The 17,727-nt window shown below is 33.1% G+C and overlaps 2 protein-coding genes and 1 pseudogene across 3 annotated transcripts; 1 reads left to right on the top strand and 2 right to left on the bottom strand.

Annotated features, from left to right (window-relative positions):
* Positions 1 to 5: 5 nt before the first annotated feature.
* Positions 6 to 2,515, top strand: LOC143607990 (uncharacterized; the record flags this gene model as incomplete). The annotated part of the gene is made up of 3 exons (XM_077083218.1): positions 6 to 521; positions 659 to 812; positions 1,650 to 2,515. Coding segments are annotated over 3 exons (1,275 nt in total), but the record flags the coding sequence as incomplete, so codon positions are not given.
* A 9,508-nt stretch (positions 2,516 to 12,023) lies between these two features.
* Positions 12,024 to 14,184, bottom strand: LOC143607992 (eukaryotic translation initiation factor 3 subunit A-like; annotated as a pseudogene). Its single transcript, XR_013149112.1, has 7 exons — positions 14,155 to 14,184; positions 13,837 to 14,058; positions 13,561 to 13,767; positions 13,060 to 13,264; positions 12,932 to 12,973; positions 12,649 to 12,850; positions 12,024 to 12,511 (listed from the first exon to the last, which is right to left on the bottom strand). The product of XR_013149112.1 is annotated as a eukaryotic translation initiation factor 3 subunit A-like (transcript).
* A 6-nt stretch (positions 14,185 to 14,190) lies between these two features.
* LOC143607991 (uncharacterized) lies at positions 14,191 to 17,668 on the bottom strand. The gene is made up of 5 exons (XM_077083219.1): positions 17,523 to 17,668; positions 17,149 to 17,292; positions 15,533 to 15,636; positions 15,157 to 15,347; positions 14,191 to 14,390 (listed from the first exon to the last, which is right to left on the bottom strand). Exons 2-5 carry the CDS (start codon positions 17,287 to 17,289, stop codon positions 14,329 to 14,331), a joined length of 498 nt encoding a protein of 165 aa, XP_076939334.1. The 5' UTR covers positions 17,290 to 17,292; positions 17,523 to 17,668; the 3' UTR covers positions 14,191 to 14,328.
* Positions 17,669 to 17,727: the final 59 nt, after the last annotated feature.

Genomic DNA, 17,727 nt, shown 5'->3' on the forward strand with positions numbered 1-17,727 from the left:
AATATCAGCATGGCCGAAAAACAACTTTCACGAGCGGTTGTAAGGAGGTCAAGAAGTCAACGAAGGCGGTTGATAACTCACCCGGAAAACCTCGGTTAGTGACATCTGAATCGGTGTCTACAACAAAGAATATTTCTGGGAAAAGACAAACGGATGGGGATGTTACTAGCAGTGTTGTGATTAAGGACAAAGAAAGGTCTGTTAAATGTAATATTACTATAGATGGGCCTTCAAACTGGGACAGGAATAGTGGGATGGATGTGGTGTCGTTCACGTTTACTTCGCCTATTAAGAAACCAGGGTTTGACTCAGAGGCTTCTGGTCAACCCACAGTCAAGAGTCGGTCCCTGTTTCAAGAGGATAAAGAGATCTCACCGGTGATTGATAGTGATGCTTTGAGTGTTTTGTTGGAACAAAAACTGAAGGAAATATCTTCTTTAGTTGAGGACAAGATTATTGCTCAACATGATTCTGATGTCTCGTTAGTTGATCAGACGATGGATGCTATAATGGATTCGCAGGTATTATACATAACTTTATAATGTGGACACAATGTAATACACAATTTAACTTGCGAAGTTCAAATTGCAGTAATATTATTAGCTGAAAACATTTTATAAACAATGATATCTGTACTTAAATCTTATTCTGTTTTCAGGGAGTTGAAGTGACAGAGCGCAGTGAAAACTATGAAAGTGGGATAAAACACGAGCACCAACATGAACATTCTTGCACTAGCCTGAGCCCCGAACCGTCTTTGTCAAATGACAGTTGCATCACATCTAACAGCACAACCACTTTAACCAGCAACGGTAACCTTCCTAATTTCAGTTATAGCCTTTTGTGTATGTTAAAACTAGAGGCAGTAAAATGAGTGTGTTGGCTGTTGTTCCTTTGTTTTGGTCAAAACAGACTGGGTTGACTACCAAATCCTTCTTTTATTCTACTTTTTAAAATTTTATAAAGGGGTAATGTTACACAACGATAACCAAGTTTCTCAAGTGTTCCAGTCACTCAAATGTTTTTTTTTTGTTCTTTTAAAAGTCATTTACTCTCATTAGGTATTCCAATCTTATATAGTTTTTTTTTAAATATTATATTTGTTGTTTTATTATTATTATTATTATTGTTGTTGTTGTTGTTGTTGTTGTTGTTGTTGTTGTTTTGTTGTTGTTGTTTGAATTAAGTGAGCCAAATGAAACATATATGAATCTTGGTTACTATTTAGTGAATTTTTTTCCAGTTTGACTTAAGTTGATCAGTTATGAAACTTTATTATTTTTTAGTGAACCTTTTGTCTTCACTATTTACTCCAGTTTCAAGTTAATTTGAAAACAATAATTACATAGTTACCAATATTCATATATATATTTTATTTGTCTCACTTAATTTTTTTTTTAAAACAATGTTTACAAAGTAGTTTTATCAAGATTGGAACACCTAATGAAAGTTAAGTGACTTTAAAGAAACAAAAAGAACTCGGTTACCATTAGGTAAAGTTTTCCCAATTAGAAAGTTCAATGAGTAAATTGTGATTATGTTGCAGAAACTATGCAACTGTTTTTTTAATCAAGTAATTTATGAGTTTTTTTAATGCATATTAAAACGTTTATCATAACACATTTGACCCGTTAAAGATTATTATCCAGGAAACACACAGTATATGTCTGCTACAAGAAACATGGAACTATTCGCAGAGGAGTTAGAATTGCTGGATTCAGCTACATCATTTCCTACTACATTATTCGAATTCACATTCATGTCAAAATGGTCATCACAACGGGAATTGGAATACATTAAAGAAGTACTTAACCATGCAGAGTTGGTGCTAGATGATCTTGCTTTTGACCCGACCCAAAAGGTGACAAGTGTGGATCTATTTGACCAGTTGGAGAGTCAACACAAAAGCATTGACCCATTGTCAAAACAACAAAGGAAGACATTGTTTGATTGTGTGCGCGTTTGTTTGGAAGATATGCATGCACGCGGGCTGAGTGGAAGTTATGACGAATGGTCAAAGTGGTCAACGGTGTTCGAAAAGAAGGGTTTGTTGGCAGGTGAAATACAGAAACAGATACGTGGTTGGAGAAGTATGGAGGAGTTGATGGTGGATGAGGTGGTGGATCGGGATATGAGTAGTGGAGAAGGGAAATGGTTGGATTTTAAACCTGAGGGTTTCGAAGAAGGCGCGGTTATTGGAACCGACATATTAACTGTGTTGATTGATGAAATAGTGGTTGATTTGCTGTCATGATAAAGTGTTGGTATTTTAGGTCTGATTTTAGCCAAGAAGAAAAGGCAATGACTTGACTCACTGACCCTCATGGCCTCATGTTATTAACTTATTTAGTAACACGGGTAAATGCGTGGTGTGTAGGCGAATTTATAAGTAGCCATATGTAAACTCGCATAAAAACCGACTCGTTAAGAACTTTTGAATTGGTTTGGTGTAAACCATCTAAATTGTTTGTGTTATCTGCCTAATGTCATGACTTGTCTACATATTGAATTCTATGTTCGGGGTGGTTTGGGATTCCTTATTTTATCTCCTTGTAACTTTTCCAAAAATACTAAGTCACAACATTGTGATTTATAATAACGTAAGCAATCTCAAACAAATTTTAACTTTTTAATAAGTTAATAAGTTATAAGTTGATGAAAATAAACGATCCCAAACACCTCATTTTAGAAATGTTCTAACCCCCTTTTGAAAGATAAAAGACTCCAAGAATGAAAGGTAAAGGCTCCAAGAAACGTGTAGTCCGAAAATGGTATGGAAGATCATCAAATTATGATTTCCACTATTAATAGCCCGTGATAGTCAAAATGAGGAAGGTAAAGCACCGTGTCCATGGGTAGGTAAGGCTGTCATAACATGTCGGACACGACACGATAAAACACAATAACCTGTTGCTCTAAACACGAACACGACACGATAACTAATCGTGTCATTTTTTCCAAACACGAACTTGTTTAGTAACAGGTTAACCTGCAAAGACATGTTAAGGAACCTGTTTAAAGACACAATGAATAATACATGTGTAACGAAACCAAAATTTTCAAAACGAGGATAAAAGTCTTAATTAATAAATAATTCATAACATAACTGAAACAAAAAACCACAAATCCATAACATACTAGAAACAAAAGACGACATATACATAACATACTTGAAGCATATCATAAACGCCACATACGTAACAAAACCATAGAAGCAAAAGACGGCATATGCATAATAAAAAAACCATAGAAGCAAATCATAACATCCGTAAAATAATATAATATCGGGTTCTGACGGGCATTAGTGAAACGTCATTTGTAAGTATGACTTTAGGTTTAAGACTTTAAGAGTGTATATATATATATATATTTATTTTAAAAATAAAAATCTATTAACTTGTTAGGACACGAATTTAAATATGTCTTAAACAGACCGACATGTTTAAGACACGAAACCTGTTAGGCTCAAACCCAAACCTGTTAAAACCCGTGTTGTATCATATCGTGTTAGCAGGTTTGTGTCATAAATTGAGAACCCTAGGGGTATTTAAGTGATGCTTAGGTTTGACACTAAAACATTTACAATTGATTCACTTTGTTCAATCTGAGCACAAGATGGGAACGGTATGGAAGCTGAAGCGATAATGGTCTAGCTTCGGAACCTATATCTCAAGTTCTCAACGACATGGAAGTTCTCATCCTTCGTTAGATCCAGACAAAGTAGAGAGGAACCTCGTCATCATCATACGGGAACCGAATCTTATGTTCTAGACCTCGTAACATACTTCTATTTTTTTTCAATCTATCTTCAAGTTATTATAGTTCGGTTTTTTAAAACCACTTCCAAACAACCGAATCAATGGGTGATTCGATTTATAAAACATGGGCAAATACACTTTATGGGTTTGGATCAAATACAAATAAAATTAACTGTGTTAAATATAAGAATCAAGTAGAGTGGTTATGTAATTACTCTATAATGTAAACTTGTATATGTAATTACTCTACTTGATTCTCACGTTTAATTCATTTGTAAGTTAACCTTCCCCTGCACTTTATATCACTTCACTATATTACCAAATGTAATAAGTTTAGTCAAACTATTTATTTAAAATGTTTATCATAATATTAATAATACTTAAATACACACATAAGGTAATCAGAATTAAAGAGAAGAAAATGGTTAACTTGCTATGGGAGACAAAACCCATTAAATTTTTTGAAATGGTTTATTGGTGTAAGAGCATTTCGGGCGGTTATTTATTCACATCTCTATAATTATACTAAAAATCATTATATTTCTCTTCACTGTTTAATTAAATAATATTTTTTATATATTTATTATTATAATTTTATCTCTACTCTACTAACAACTAATTCAACAAATATTAAAAAATAAATTTGGGCAAACAAATTTACCCCATATTAAAAAGAAAAAACATTACATTTCTCTCTTCACAATATAATTTTCTCTCACAACCACTCATAACTTCACCTTATAATTTACAAATCCTATCATATAAGTTTAAAGAAGCTATTTGAAATGCTCAAACCTTGAAACCTAGATGGCTAGATCTCTACAACACGGAAGACTTCCTTGTCTTCTTCAGATTTAGACCAAGTACAAAGTAGAGAGAAACCTCATCATCATATGAAAAATTGAATCTCAATATACTAGACCTCGTATAATACTTTTAAATATTTTCCATTTATCCTCATGAAGGTTATAAACAAAATAACAAAAAAAAATAAATAAATGAAATTTAATAAAAGCTTAAACAAACATTTATTTACAAATATAAATCATCTCATTAAGTGGTGATTCACGAGTCGAGCCCGAGTCAAGCTAGGGTGGGTTTGAGCCCAAACTCGAAATTAAACGAGGCAACTCAACTAGGCTCGAGCTCGATTTTGAAGTTAGATGAGCCTGAGATCGAGCCAACGAGCCAAGCTTAGGTCGAGTTTGACTTGGTTACAAAAATAAGCCAACTCAACTCATGTTGTTTCAAATCAAATTTTTCCCCGCAGTTTTATTCGAGCGACCCACAAGCCCGAGCTTCAAGCCATAAACCTTTTGAATAGCTAACACCTAAGATACCAAAAAGGATAATAATAATAATAATAATAATAATAATAATAATAAGTTGTTTTAGAAAGAACTTGGGCTCCGAGTTACCCTGTCCTTTGATTTAGTACGAATAATAATACCATTGACGAAGACTTTTGGTTTTAACGAATACAAAACAAAACACTTAACGCGTTTTCTCACGGAACCTTCGACGAAACAACATTAATCCTCATATCACAATCAATCTCGTCACCATTTATTCACACATTTTTAATTTTTCTTTTTTATCCACTTTTAGAACTCAGATGTTGAATGTAATAAATTTACCTACAAATTATTTTAGTAGAGTTTGAGTTATTATTAAATATGATAAAGACACCGTTACTCGTTTTGTACCTTTCAGCATCAACGCGCTTTGCTACTTTGATCCGTACATTAGTATTAAGTTTTTACATTACATTTTTTTATTAGCGATTTTTCCTGATTTTAACAATCCCCAGTTATTTAATGATTCGGGTCTGACTCGAGAAACCCCAACAACCAGGTAAACCCAGAAGCAACTGAGCTACCACTAAGTTAAAAAAATATATAAATAATTAAGAAGATAATTTGAATATAGTAAGTTATTGTGTTAATCTAATTATGTAAAACAAGAAGCTTAGTTATACTTATGGTGTTAAGTACTCATTTTGTACTATTTGCGCGATTAGTTAGCTTAACCAGTGCTCTAATTGTTCATAAAATATGAGAATTAATTAATATTTAAGTTTAAAAAAACAAAGAGGAGAATTTTAATATACTAAGTTAGTTATGGTGTTAATTAAGTATAACAACCACACACACTCAACATATGTTGCTTCCTGTGACCTTCCTATTAATTAAAGAAATATTCATGTATATATAAGTTGGACAGTTGATAGTTATCAGCATCTTTCTTTGAAATTCAAATTTTATTATATTTTCAGAGTATTTTATTGGGTGTTTAATGGTGGTACACAAGAGATCATTTTGTGAGGGGGAAGAGTGTAATCAAGAAGCAAAAAGAAGGATTACATCTTCAAAGTCAGTTATTAATTATAATGAACTCCTTTAATATTCTATCTCATTTACTCTTGTTTATGGGCACGCCAATATTCTTCTCAACAATAGCTTGTGTGTCATAGCTAGTACGCTAGTTTCACATATGAATATTGTATGTATATATATTTTTAAATATATGTAACCATCATACAATAAAGATCAACATCCATGTTCCCGGGATAGATTTTGTTTCACAAGTTTGACAATCGAAATTATATGGAAAAATATATTCAAAAAGTGAAAGAAAAATGCTAAAACTGTAACTAAAAAACAAACATTTAAAATAACCTAAGTGAATAGAAATTGAAAATTATGGCTTTGGGATCATTGATACCGTGTATCTTTGCTCATTCTATAATTTGTTGACAATCATTAAAATTTAAAAGGTCAAAATGTTCTTTGCATTATCACTTATAGCTAAGTTGGTAAAATAAAAACAAATACAATTAAAGCCACGTCATGAAAGCGATCAATAGTCGCATTTCTAATGAGCTGGAACACTCTAAATCAATTTATGTACCTAGTTATTATAGCTTAATTAAGCACAATGCAAATAGTACATACAACTCTAATCAATACCAATCAACCACGAAGAAGAAATTACACAAAATCAAGTCAGTTTAAACCGAACTACTTAGCTTTTCATTAACATTTAAAGTTATGTTTCTACAAATTCATTTTTAACCACATAAACTTCTAGATCATACTTCCTATTCAACAACTTTAACACATTTTTCGTGACCTTAATTAAAAGTTTAAAATACGAAATTATAGGATTGTATATAAAAACGAAAATACATTAACTAATAATTAATTTTTGGTTATCTTAATAAAAACATAAAAATTAGAGGAATATCAATAGAAATGGAAACACGTTAATTAATAATTAATTTTTGGTTACCTTAACTAAACACGAATTATAAGAATCTCTATAAAAACATAAATATATTTATTAGTTAATAACAATTATTTATCGATTACCTTAACTAAAACGCGGTAAAAAAACTATTATAAAGACAACGGCTATAAAGCAAGCTCAGGTAGTTGTTAACACAGATCCTTACAATTATATATTACTTTTTCCAGTTATAAATGAAAACACTCCTTAAAATAGATATAATTTAGTTTGAAATAAGATATGATTAAATAATTGTTGACAATCTTGCAGTTCAAAAATTTAGGATTCCAGTAAAACTTTCTTTAAATAGACAACATATTTTAGCCCTACGTATAACAAACATTTTTTGAGTAATTAATGATGTTAATGTATGGATATTAATGTATACAATTTTTTTAGTTTGCTACAGTATTAAAGAAAGTATTCAAATTACTTAATATAATGGTTTTTATTAAAATATCTTTTAATTTTTAGGCGTAATCAATTTTGCTATAATTAGGTTACATTTGACAAAAATATTTAATAAATCTGGTTTTTTATTTTTGTGAAACATTGTAATAATAGAAAGTGGGTTAATTTGATAATAATGAGAAGAATAACAAAATGTTTGAGTTACGAAAATTAAGGGGTTTTTAAAATATCTTTGGATTTTTTATAAATGAATTTTAAATATTTGAAATTTCTCGATATGTTTTTCTTGTAAATTAAAATTTTGAAATTAAAATACAAAAATATTTAATGAATATGAGTTATTAAAATGTTTGAAACATAATTATTGATAGAGTAATACAAAGATATTATGGTCATGTACTCGGATGTTTTCGTTAGTGAAACCGAAATAAGGAATATACGTATTCAAATTTCAAATAACTTTTAAACCACCAATTTTAATGTTTCATAAATCAAATTATATTCCAGAATTTTTGTAAGTTTTCTAATCAACCGATTTATTTTAACTTTTGTAATTATCTAAATTTTTTATATTTATTAAAATTGAACCCTAATCTTGGATTTAATATATCTAATTAAAAAGTTTTATTAAATTTTTTTAATAAGAAAATGTGTTATTTATATATTTCAATTTTATATAATTCTTTTATTTATAACATATTTAAACTCATTTCAAATTCAAAATTTGACCAACTTTTCAGCAAACTATTAAAAGTTTTAATACTATCTGTCATACCTCGACCAAAGGCGGCGGAACATGTCGGGGTGCAACGGATTGCCCAAATACACAAGACGTTGTTTAAACGACAATATTTAATCAACTCATTTAATTCCACAAAATCACAAGAAGTCACATAACATGTTCATACAATAACCAAAACAAATCATAGCAAATATTATATTGTTCACTTTTTGCTAATATCCTAACGGTCTTGATTACGTTTTCCTTCAAGTCTCGAGTCAACCAAAAGTCAAACCTGTAACATTGCATAAAATAAAGTTTATCAACACAAAAGTTGGTGAGCAATTTTATAGTTTTGAACAATATGTATATAATAGAAAATGCCACAACTTGTATACAAAACAATAAATAATAGCAACAATTGGGATAAATGAAATCGCTAATAAGAATACATTAGCGACACCTTGCTATAAGAGAATACCAAATAGTCTAGGATTTTGTATGAAATCGTTAATAAGAATACATTAACGACACCTTGTTATAAGAGAATACCAAATAGCTTAGGATTTATGAATCAACCCTCCAAAAGCGGTAAACACATTAGCATATAAGCATGTAAGCATAGAACACCAAATTGAGCATTTATTTAAGTAAAGTATACAATAGAGTTTGTGGTTTAAGACTCAAGTATAAAACATTTAGTTTGAATAAGATATGCAATATCACCCCCAAAACGAAAGATGGAAAACGGGGTATGAAGGTACTCGCATTCAAGTATAAAACTTGATCGGTAAAAGACGGGAAATCAGGCGGACGGAGTTTAACGAGCAAAGCCTAAATAAAAGGAAAAGCCTCGAATTAGAAAGGTTGTTTTAGGAAAACTTTAAAATAAAAGATAAGAAATGTAAACAATTAAAGTTTAAGGTTTAAAATGTAACTATTTAAGATATTTATAGAAATAGTCCTTTAAAAATATAAGTTTGCTCGAAATCCGGTTAAAGTATCTAGCTTTAATATTTACTCAACCTATGTTAAGTAATAAGGTGGGTAAAAATGCAAGAATGCAAGTCCCTTTATAATATAGATACTAAAACGGGTATTAACGAGTGTTCGGGTTGTTAGTTTGGGTCTTGATAATTGGTCAAACCCAAAGTCAACTTTCCAAAATAATGAATGATATGAGATAACTCAATAAAATTTAATAAGACATAACCAAGTATGTAGTTCTATTGTTTTAGAACTAACAACGTCCGTTAAGCGAGTGTTCGGTTTCGTCGGTCCAAACTTTGTTATGAGATCAAGTTGGATCCAACATTCCAAGTACTTAAGAAAATAATTAAAATCAGTTTATAAAGTATTTTTAAAGATTTATACAAGTCTTGATAGCTAGAAACACACTTGTGTGTCTTAAGCGAGTGAAAATCGGTTTGGTTTAGTTTGGTTTTGTTCGGTTTCCATCTCGCAATAAGTTCCTGGATGGTGGCCACATACCCGAATATCAAAGAACTTGTATAATTAAGTATAAATGATGATACATCAAGTTTTACATTCAAAAAGTTAACAATAAAGTCTTTAAACGAAAGTTTGGTTTTCGGTTCGGATCTTGTTTCGGGTCGAGACCGAGGTAAGATTCTACAAACCCATAACCATAGAACTTATAAAAATGATTTTAGAAACTTAAATCTAACAATAAGCATGTTTAAACAATTATTTAACAAAACTAGTAAACAAAATTCGGTTTACGGTTTAGAGCTATTTACGGTTAAACCGATGCTAGTCTCTACAAACCCATAACCATAGAACTTCATAAATATGATAGACAAACTAAATTGAGCAGAAGTTATGCATGGTTAATATATATAAACAAGTTATATAATTATATATCAAGGACTACGAAAGTCCTCCATGTAGCCTTGCCTTACGAGGCCCGCTACTTCACCGACCGAGACCGGAAAAGTGACCATCAAAGGTAACAAATGGTGTATATTATATATATGTTGTGCCATAAACTTCAAGTATTAATTAAGACTAAGTAAACTAATTAAAATGCAAGACTTGGTAAGTTTGACTTTGAAAATCAAACTTATCAAGAACATGAAAATAACCTTGAATTTGAGTGAGGAAATGAATTATGAGCAGGGATGAATGTAGGAGAGGGTCTTGTATTTATAGGATAAGATTAACTGGGTTAAACAAGAGGTTTAGTGTGTAAAAATTGGATTTTGGTTAATAGAACAAACAAGAAAACACACTTGCAGGTCTGCTGTCTGACTATGGTCACTATACGCGACGGGTATGGGCTCCCCCATCGCGTATCGCGATGGGGTGGGTGGCCAGGATAGTTTCAAACTTTGAAAAATGACAATTTGGCCCCTGAAGTTTGTTTTAAGCGTTTTTAAGGCGTTTTAAGGACCAAAAAAAATGTTTTCGAGACCCAACAAGTGTAAAACAATATTGTAACATAAAATCCATCATTTTGATTATATCATAAGTTTCGGTTTACAAAACTGGTCGATGTACATAATAACCGATTACAAAACGAATACAAACGAGACCCGAAATTGACGAATGTCACACTATCCATAATTTTAAACTCATTTCAAAATTTTTCCATAATTTTTTGGATTTTTCAAATTAACTGATTTTATTTTAAATTTTGTAATTAATCAATTTAATTTAAGCTTTTGTAATTATCTCTATATTATTTATTAAAATAATAGAACACAAGTTTATTGTTTTGATATATATTTTTTATTATTTATAAAATTAAACCATAATATTCGATTTAATATATCTAACTAAAAAGTTAAATTAAAATTTTATTTAATAAAGAAATGTATATATTTCGGTTTTTATATAATTCGATTAATTTATGCTTAATTAACTAGGGGTGTTCTTCGGGTTGGTTTTTTAGGTTTCGGGTTTTTCTGGTCGGGATCTTCAGGTTTCAAAGTTTTATATCAAGACCCGAAACCCAACCCAAATCATTCACGGGTTTCTTCGGGTTCGGGTTTTTCGAGTTAGGTTAATCGGGTTTCAAGTATTTTAGAAAGTATAACTACATTGTTAAATTTAAATGTGACATATTCTTTTTTACTCGTGATGTAAAGAAACCAATAACAAAACAAAAATAAACCGATAAAACATCCTAAAAAGAATAAAATTTAACAAAGTTCAACCATAATAAACAAGATCGACATAATCGTCTTCAGTATGTCGTGATTAGGGTGTTTGATGATAGTTGCTTTTAGTCACAAATTAAAACATTAATAAACATAACAGACGAATTGAGAACAGTCGATTTGGACTAAATTGGATGTTAGTAGCTAAGCTTAACTTATAATACCTAAATATATATATAGTTTTAAAACTAAAAGTCTATTCGTGTTTTTCGGGTTGACCTGAAACCTAGAATTCACACTCAAGAACCAACCCGAATTACTTAGGTTCAGATTGATCTTTTCTTGGGTTTGGGTTTCTCGAGTCTAGTTAGTTCGGTTTCAGGTACAAGTGACAACCCTAATGTTAACAAACTTTTAATACTCTACAAACTTTAAACTATTTTAAAATCTTTCAAAAAGTAAAGTTTTCAAAATTAACCGATTTGATTTTAATTTTTGTAATTAACCGAACCCTAACCTTTGATTTAATATATCGAACTAAAAAGTTTGATTAAACAGTTTAATTGATTTAAAACCGACTATAGGACAACCTATAGGTATCCACATAATACCTATAGTGCCACTAACAAAGTCATCAAAGGTCTTTACCAATAAACGCACTGAAAACAAAATTCAATCTCCATGACTTTATTACAAAGGGTCTATTAAAATCCTCCCATAAAATCAAAAATAAACCAACATAGCCTCAACGAGAAAACTTGAAGACCTGGGACCACCACCACCACCACCACCAGAAGATGGCCTCCATTTGTCACCAGCCGGAGCCGCCCGATCATCCTGCTTGCCACTCCCCCACCTATCAGACTGCGGTGGAGGAGCTGCCCGGTCATCCGATTTGACACTCCCCCACCTGTCAGATGCTGGAGCCGCTGCCGGTGCAGGTGCAGATGCAGGTGCCGCAGCCCCGCCTCGGCGGAACTTGGGCACATACTTGCCACCACCGCTAGCGGCTGGTTCAGCCGAAGCTGCTGCTGCTGCTGCTGCTGCTGCAGCCGGTGCAGCCAACCCTGGTGCGGGGAGCTCAGAAGAAAACGGCTTCGGCGCATCCACTGGTGTACCTCTTAAGATAGCTTCCTTCCTAAGCCTCTCTCTTTCTTCCAGTTCCTGTTCTCTTTTCCTTTGTCTTTCCTCCCTTTTACGCCTTTCAGCCTCTGCACGCACGAAAAATCAATAAAACTTAATAAACTTAAAAGCAAATGGGCATAATACCATACAAACGCTACTTATTTTCTCGTTCTGGTCAAGAAAAGTATTTTTGTTTTAATGATAAAATAAATAATATAATGACCTTGATGTTTCTGAGCTTCTTCCTCCTCACGCAACTTCGTGAGCCGTTCCTCTTCAGTTCTGAGATAGTACAACATTTTCCTTTTCAAGTCTCTCTCCTCTTTCCGTGCCTGGAGAACTTGATTAATTCGTTCCTCCCTCTCAGCTTTCAATCGCTCGTACTCCGCCTGTCGACGTTGCACGACGACTGATTCAAACAGCCGCTACACACACAAACAAATAGAAAAACTTAATCATAATCACTTTTCAAAAAGAAACACAATAATCAAAAAACAAAAACAGACCTTGTGTTCATCATGACGGCCTCTGCTCTGTTCAACCTCATTCTGCCAAAAAATAAGTTATGAAGTAAATCACGATTGATCGTCATGCGATAACAATAATAAAAAATGTGCACTAAAAAAAGGAATACGTGATATTCGCGTTCATGAAGAAGTTTCTCTTCGGCTAAACGTTTATGAAACGCAGCTTCGATTAAAGGTGCAGCCTCTTCCCTCTTTGCTCTTTCAAAGTGGTCCATAGTTTTAATAAGCTTTTGCATTTTCTTTTCCATCTCTTCTTTCTCTAACTTGCTCTTTCATTTGTAACTCGATCAAAGCCTGCTTTGTTACTTTTTCCTGTAAACAAACCACATGTAAATCGTTCGTGAACTGTCTGACAAAAACATAACTATAAATCCATGTTAAAAACTTGAGGTAAACCACGAGGCGAGATTTTCAAAACAAGGGTTTAGCAAATTTACAGCATACTTATTAGCATTGGACACGTTTTTCTAACAAGAACATACTTTGGTTATAACCAATTAGATACAAACCGGCTATGACCAGTTAACAGAATTGGCAAGGCTCATGTGTTAAACAGGCCAGCCAACACTAAAGTGTATAAAATCTGGAATATGTGAAAAGGCACTCACCCCCTCAATAATAAAAGGCTTCTTTCCTTTTTTCGTGATGTGTATAACATCGTTTAGCAAATTTAGTGCTTCCGCACGTTCACGTTCGACAATTTCTCGACGGATCCGGTCCTTCTTCCTTTCTTCAACTTCACTCGCGAGTCTCTTCTGTTCAGCTTCTTCGGTTTTCTTCTGCAGGTTTAATCTTTTTGTCTCCTCTTCACGTTCCTAAAATAGAAATAAAAAAACTTATTGTCTCCAGTGTGTTAAAGTATAGTATAATCCAGACATGCGTACCTTCTCAAGCAAGTGGCGTTCTTGTTCCTCCTTGCGTTTCTCAATTATAGATTTCCGTGCAAGAAGTTTTTTGTGCTCTTTGTCTACAATATCTGCCAAACTTGGAAGCATAGCACTCAGTTTTGATGCTTTCGGTTGAGAAGGATACATCAATGACCTTGACTTATTCAAGTTGACTGCCAAAACACTCAAGTGGTCTTGCAAAATGTCAGATTCAAAGCCCTAAAAACAATTAAATAGATTAGTCAAACAAGCACACACAATCAATAAGTAAAAAAAACTGAACCAATAATAATCAACATAAGTAGAAAGACTAACCAAGTCACCAAAAACAACTGCACCCTTCATATGAAAATGGTAGCAAGCCAAGTACTATGAATCCATAAATTCTATGTCAAAAAAGAAAAAAAAACAAAGTTACAAGTACATCAAGTAGGGTACAACTTCCTGGACTGTTCATTCTTTTCAAGTAAACCCTATTCTTCATCACTATCATTGCCAAAAACCGACGCGACAGGCGTTTTTGCTTTCTTCGCAACAAACTTGCCAGAACTCTGCACAAAACATTAAAAAACATAATGGTTACTCATCAAACAGAGAATAAAACAACAGTTGGAAATTTGACATAGGGGTGTTTAAAAATAGGTCATGCTCATAGGTTGTCGGGTGAAACACGACACGAATCCGAAAATTTGATACAGACCCGAACACGAAAAATGTGTCAAAATATGAACCCAAATACGGCACGGGTTTTCACGGATTGACCTGATCTTAACCCTGACATTTTTTGCATATTAATATTCCAAAATTACAAATCTACAACCAAAATTACATATTTATGTAAAATTTTACATTTAAACTATAAAAACATGATTTTCATTTAACATTTAAATTTTGACCTAGAAAATAACTTACGACCAATTAAGCTAAACGTGTTCATAGGTCCGAGATAAAAAAGACACAAAACCCATTTAGACAAACCCATGATATGAATCCGAACCCGGAAATTGTACGAGAAACATGAACCCGAACACGACACGTGTTTTTGCAGGTTGACATGATAATTTATGTAAAACCATTACATTTAAACCATAAAATATGCTTTTCATTTCTCTTTTTTAAATTAAAACTTTGACCTATAAAAACAGTTTAGGGACACGTTTAGCTAACGTGCTTGCGGTTTAGGTTCATCACATATTCTCGTGTCAGGTCAGAAATTCACACCCCTAAAAACGTATAGAAGTTCAGACCAATGGATAGAGACATGATTTGAGGTTTGATAGTTTAGACCTCAAGAGTCTTTTAGAAGTTGTTAGGTACCTTGGATGCACCGACTTTTGATGAAAATCCAAATTTCAATGCCTTTCTTTGATCCTGATCCACGAGAAACATTAGCATTCTTTACAGGGTGATTACTTTTTTCAGGATCCTCTTGTTGTTGCTGCTGCTGCTGCTGCTGCTGCTGTTGTTGTTGCTTTTGTTGTTGTTGCTGCTGTTTATGAGCATCGGCCCTATACGACCAGATACATAAGATATTAATTTGGATAGGTGTAAGTGGTGACCAATGAAGTAATAATAAAAATAATAAACATGCTAATTAATGGAATACTAGACGGGCGCCCCGCTCGATGCGGCGAAAATCATAGTAATCATGTAACAATTGTGGATGCTCAAGGTATAAGTGAAAGAAGCATACATTTGAGCAAACTTGGCCATCTCCCTCTCCTGGCGTAGTTGTTCACGTTTTTGCCTGTCATCTCGGCTGCTGCTTCCATGCATTTCTTTCATTTCTTTAAAACGCTGTATAAGTGAAAAAAACTTAATAACACAAATTTATAAAGGTGGTGCTATGGAAAATTGGGGAGTCGGATAAAGGGCTCATTTCATGTGGGTCATTTTGGACTAGATTTGAATTAGAACACTTTTTGACTAAAAACTGAACGTTTTACTCACAATTAGGGTATCAAATATATGATTACGAACACCATATTTCAATAATAAACTAAATTGTTGAATAAAGTGACTTACATGATGTTTTAATCATTAAAGATACACTTTGAGAGACTCCTGACGCGTTTCTATTTTAGCACTTTCTTATTTGTGAACTGTTAAGAGATAAAAGCTAACCCAAACAAACAGATTGACAAGTGAACGGGTCAAAGATACAGCCTCTAGATTTGGAAAAATGGACGGCTCGTATAAAGGGCTCAGTTCATGTGGGTCATTTTGGTTCAAACCAGGCCAAGTTGGCCACAACACATTTTGTCCAAATGCTTTTTTATATAATTAGTGTATCAAATATGATCAAAAATTTATATTCAATAATAACCTAATACCATATAATAATAACATAATGCCTTTAAATAAAATGCTATAAAAAGGTTTTTTCACTGAAGATACACAGTGGGTGACTTCTGATCCATTTGACCCATTTCATCATCATCATCATCATCATCATCATCATCATCGTACTCAGTATATCCCACCAATAGCAAAGCTATGGTAGGGTCTGAGGAGGGTAAGATGTAGACAGCCTTACCTCTACCCTATAAGGATAGAGAGGCTGCTTTCGGTGAGACCCCCGGCTCGATAGTAGTTTTGCATCAAGCCTTGGACATAAGGCACATAGCACTCAATCATCGGGACACCGGCTGATCGGTGCATGTACCCTTGTCTTTCGGCTATCAACGCCACTACATGATGCCTGATTAACCGTCCGTCACTTTTAACGTTATTTTCACGAGATTAGTAAAAATAACGTCAAAATTAGTGCAATTTCACTTTTGCCCACCCGAGGGTTCACACATATATACATCATATGTGCGCACCACAAGCAGGGCTACATTTGACCCATTTCCCTTTTCAAAATTTTTTATTTACCCCGTTAAAGATAAAACTTAACCCGGAACAAACAAATTCACAAATGTATGGTCGAAGTTGCGTCCTCTAGGTTTGGCAAAAAGGCAGGTCAGATAACAGCTCATTCCAAGTGGCTCATCTTTTCTACAAATCAGGTCGAGCTGACCAAAAACTCTTTTGTCCAAAAATATGAACTTTTTGCATTAACTAATATATCAAATATGAACAAAAAAACTATATTTCAATGATAACCTCAAGACTTAGGTTATATTCATTAAAGATACACTTTGAGGAACTTCTCATACCATTTGACCCGTTTCCTTTTTAGCACTTCCTTATTTGTGATCCCACCGACCCAATAGAGATAAAACTTAACCCAAACAAATAAATCACATGTGAATGGGTCATTGCAAATTATAACTCTGATTTGAATCGAGTAAGACTTGAGATTACCTTTCTATGATTGTGATCATATGAGCTAAGATGACCTTCAAATTCAACTGCTAACTTGTACTGCTTGTCACACAGCTCACAATAGAAGACCTTCCGTATTTCCTTGACCTCGGTTTGAATCTTTTGCTCTCGATCCGCCATAACCTGGATTTTCATAATGTGTAGGAATGGGGCAGAACAAGAAGCCACAAGGTAATAAAAACTGCATTTGATTCCCCATCAAAAGACAAGCATATATGCTATATGCTCTGCCTTCTGTTATTAGATATATGTAGGTTTCAGAAATACTCATTAACCTTAAATTAGTATTATCTAAGGTTTTAATTTATTTATTTATGTTACTGTTAAGTAGGGGGTGAAATACAAACACATACTCTCGTTTCTTTGCAATTTCTTCGGTTTCCTCAAGTTCAATGTCGAGTTTTCTCCTTTGAATGTTTTCTTCTGCGGTAAAGAAGTCATCTTGCTCTTGTTTCCCAACCCCTAGTTTTGAGTCTCGTAATCCAGCCTTGATGGGCTCGGTTATACTGGTCAATCATTGCATCGACAACTTAGATTCAAGATACCTCTTTCTAGCGC

Source organism: Bidens hawaiensis, unplaced genomic scaffold (genome assembly GCF_021521415.1).
Source record: "Bidens hawaiensis isolate Kalapana, Puna unplaced genomic scaffold, B.hawaiensis_p1.1 tig00092895_1, whole genome shotgun sequence".
Classification (NCBI taxonomy): domain Eukaryota; kingdom Viridiplantae; phylum Streptophyta; class Magnoliopsida; order Asterales; family Asteraceae; genus Bidens; species Bidens hawaiensis.

Bases quoted from the DNA above. Each gene is read 5' to 3' on its own strand.
- LOC143607991 (XM_077083219.1), bottom strand. From the start codon at position 17,289: ATGGCGGATCGAGAGCAAAAGATTCAAACCGAGGTCAAGGAAATACGG. The intron at 15,637-17,148 runs GTAATCTCAAGT...TCACTTATACAG, and splicing joins ATGATCACAATCATAGAAAG to CGTTTTAAAGAAATGAAAGA. The intron at 15,348-15,532 runs GTATGCTTCTTT...CTGGTCGTATAG, and splicing joins ATGGCCAAGTTTGCTCAAAT to GGCCGATGCTCATAAACAGC.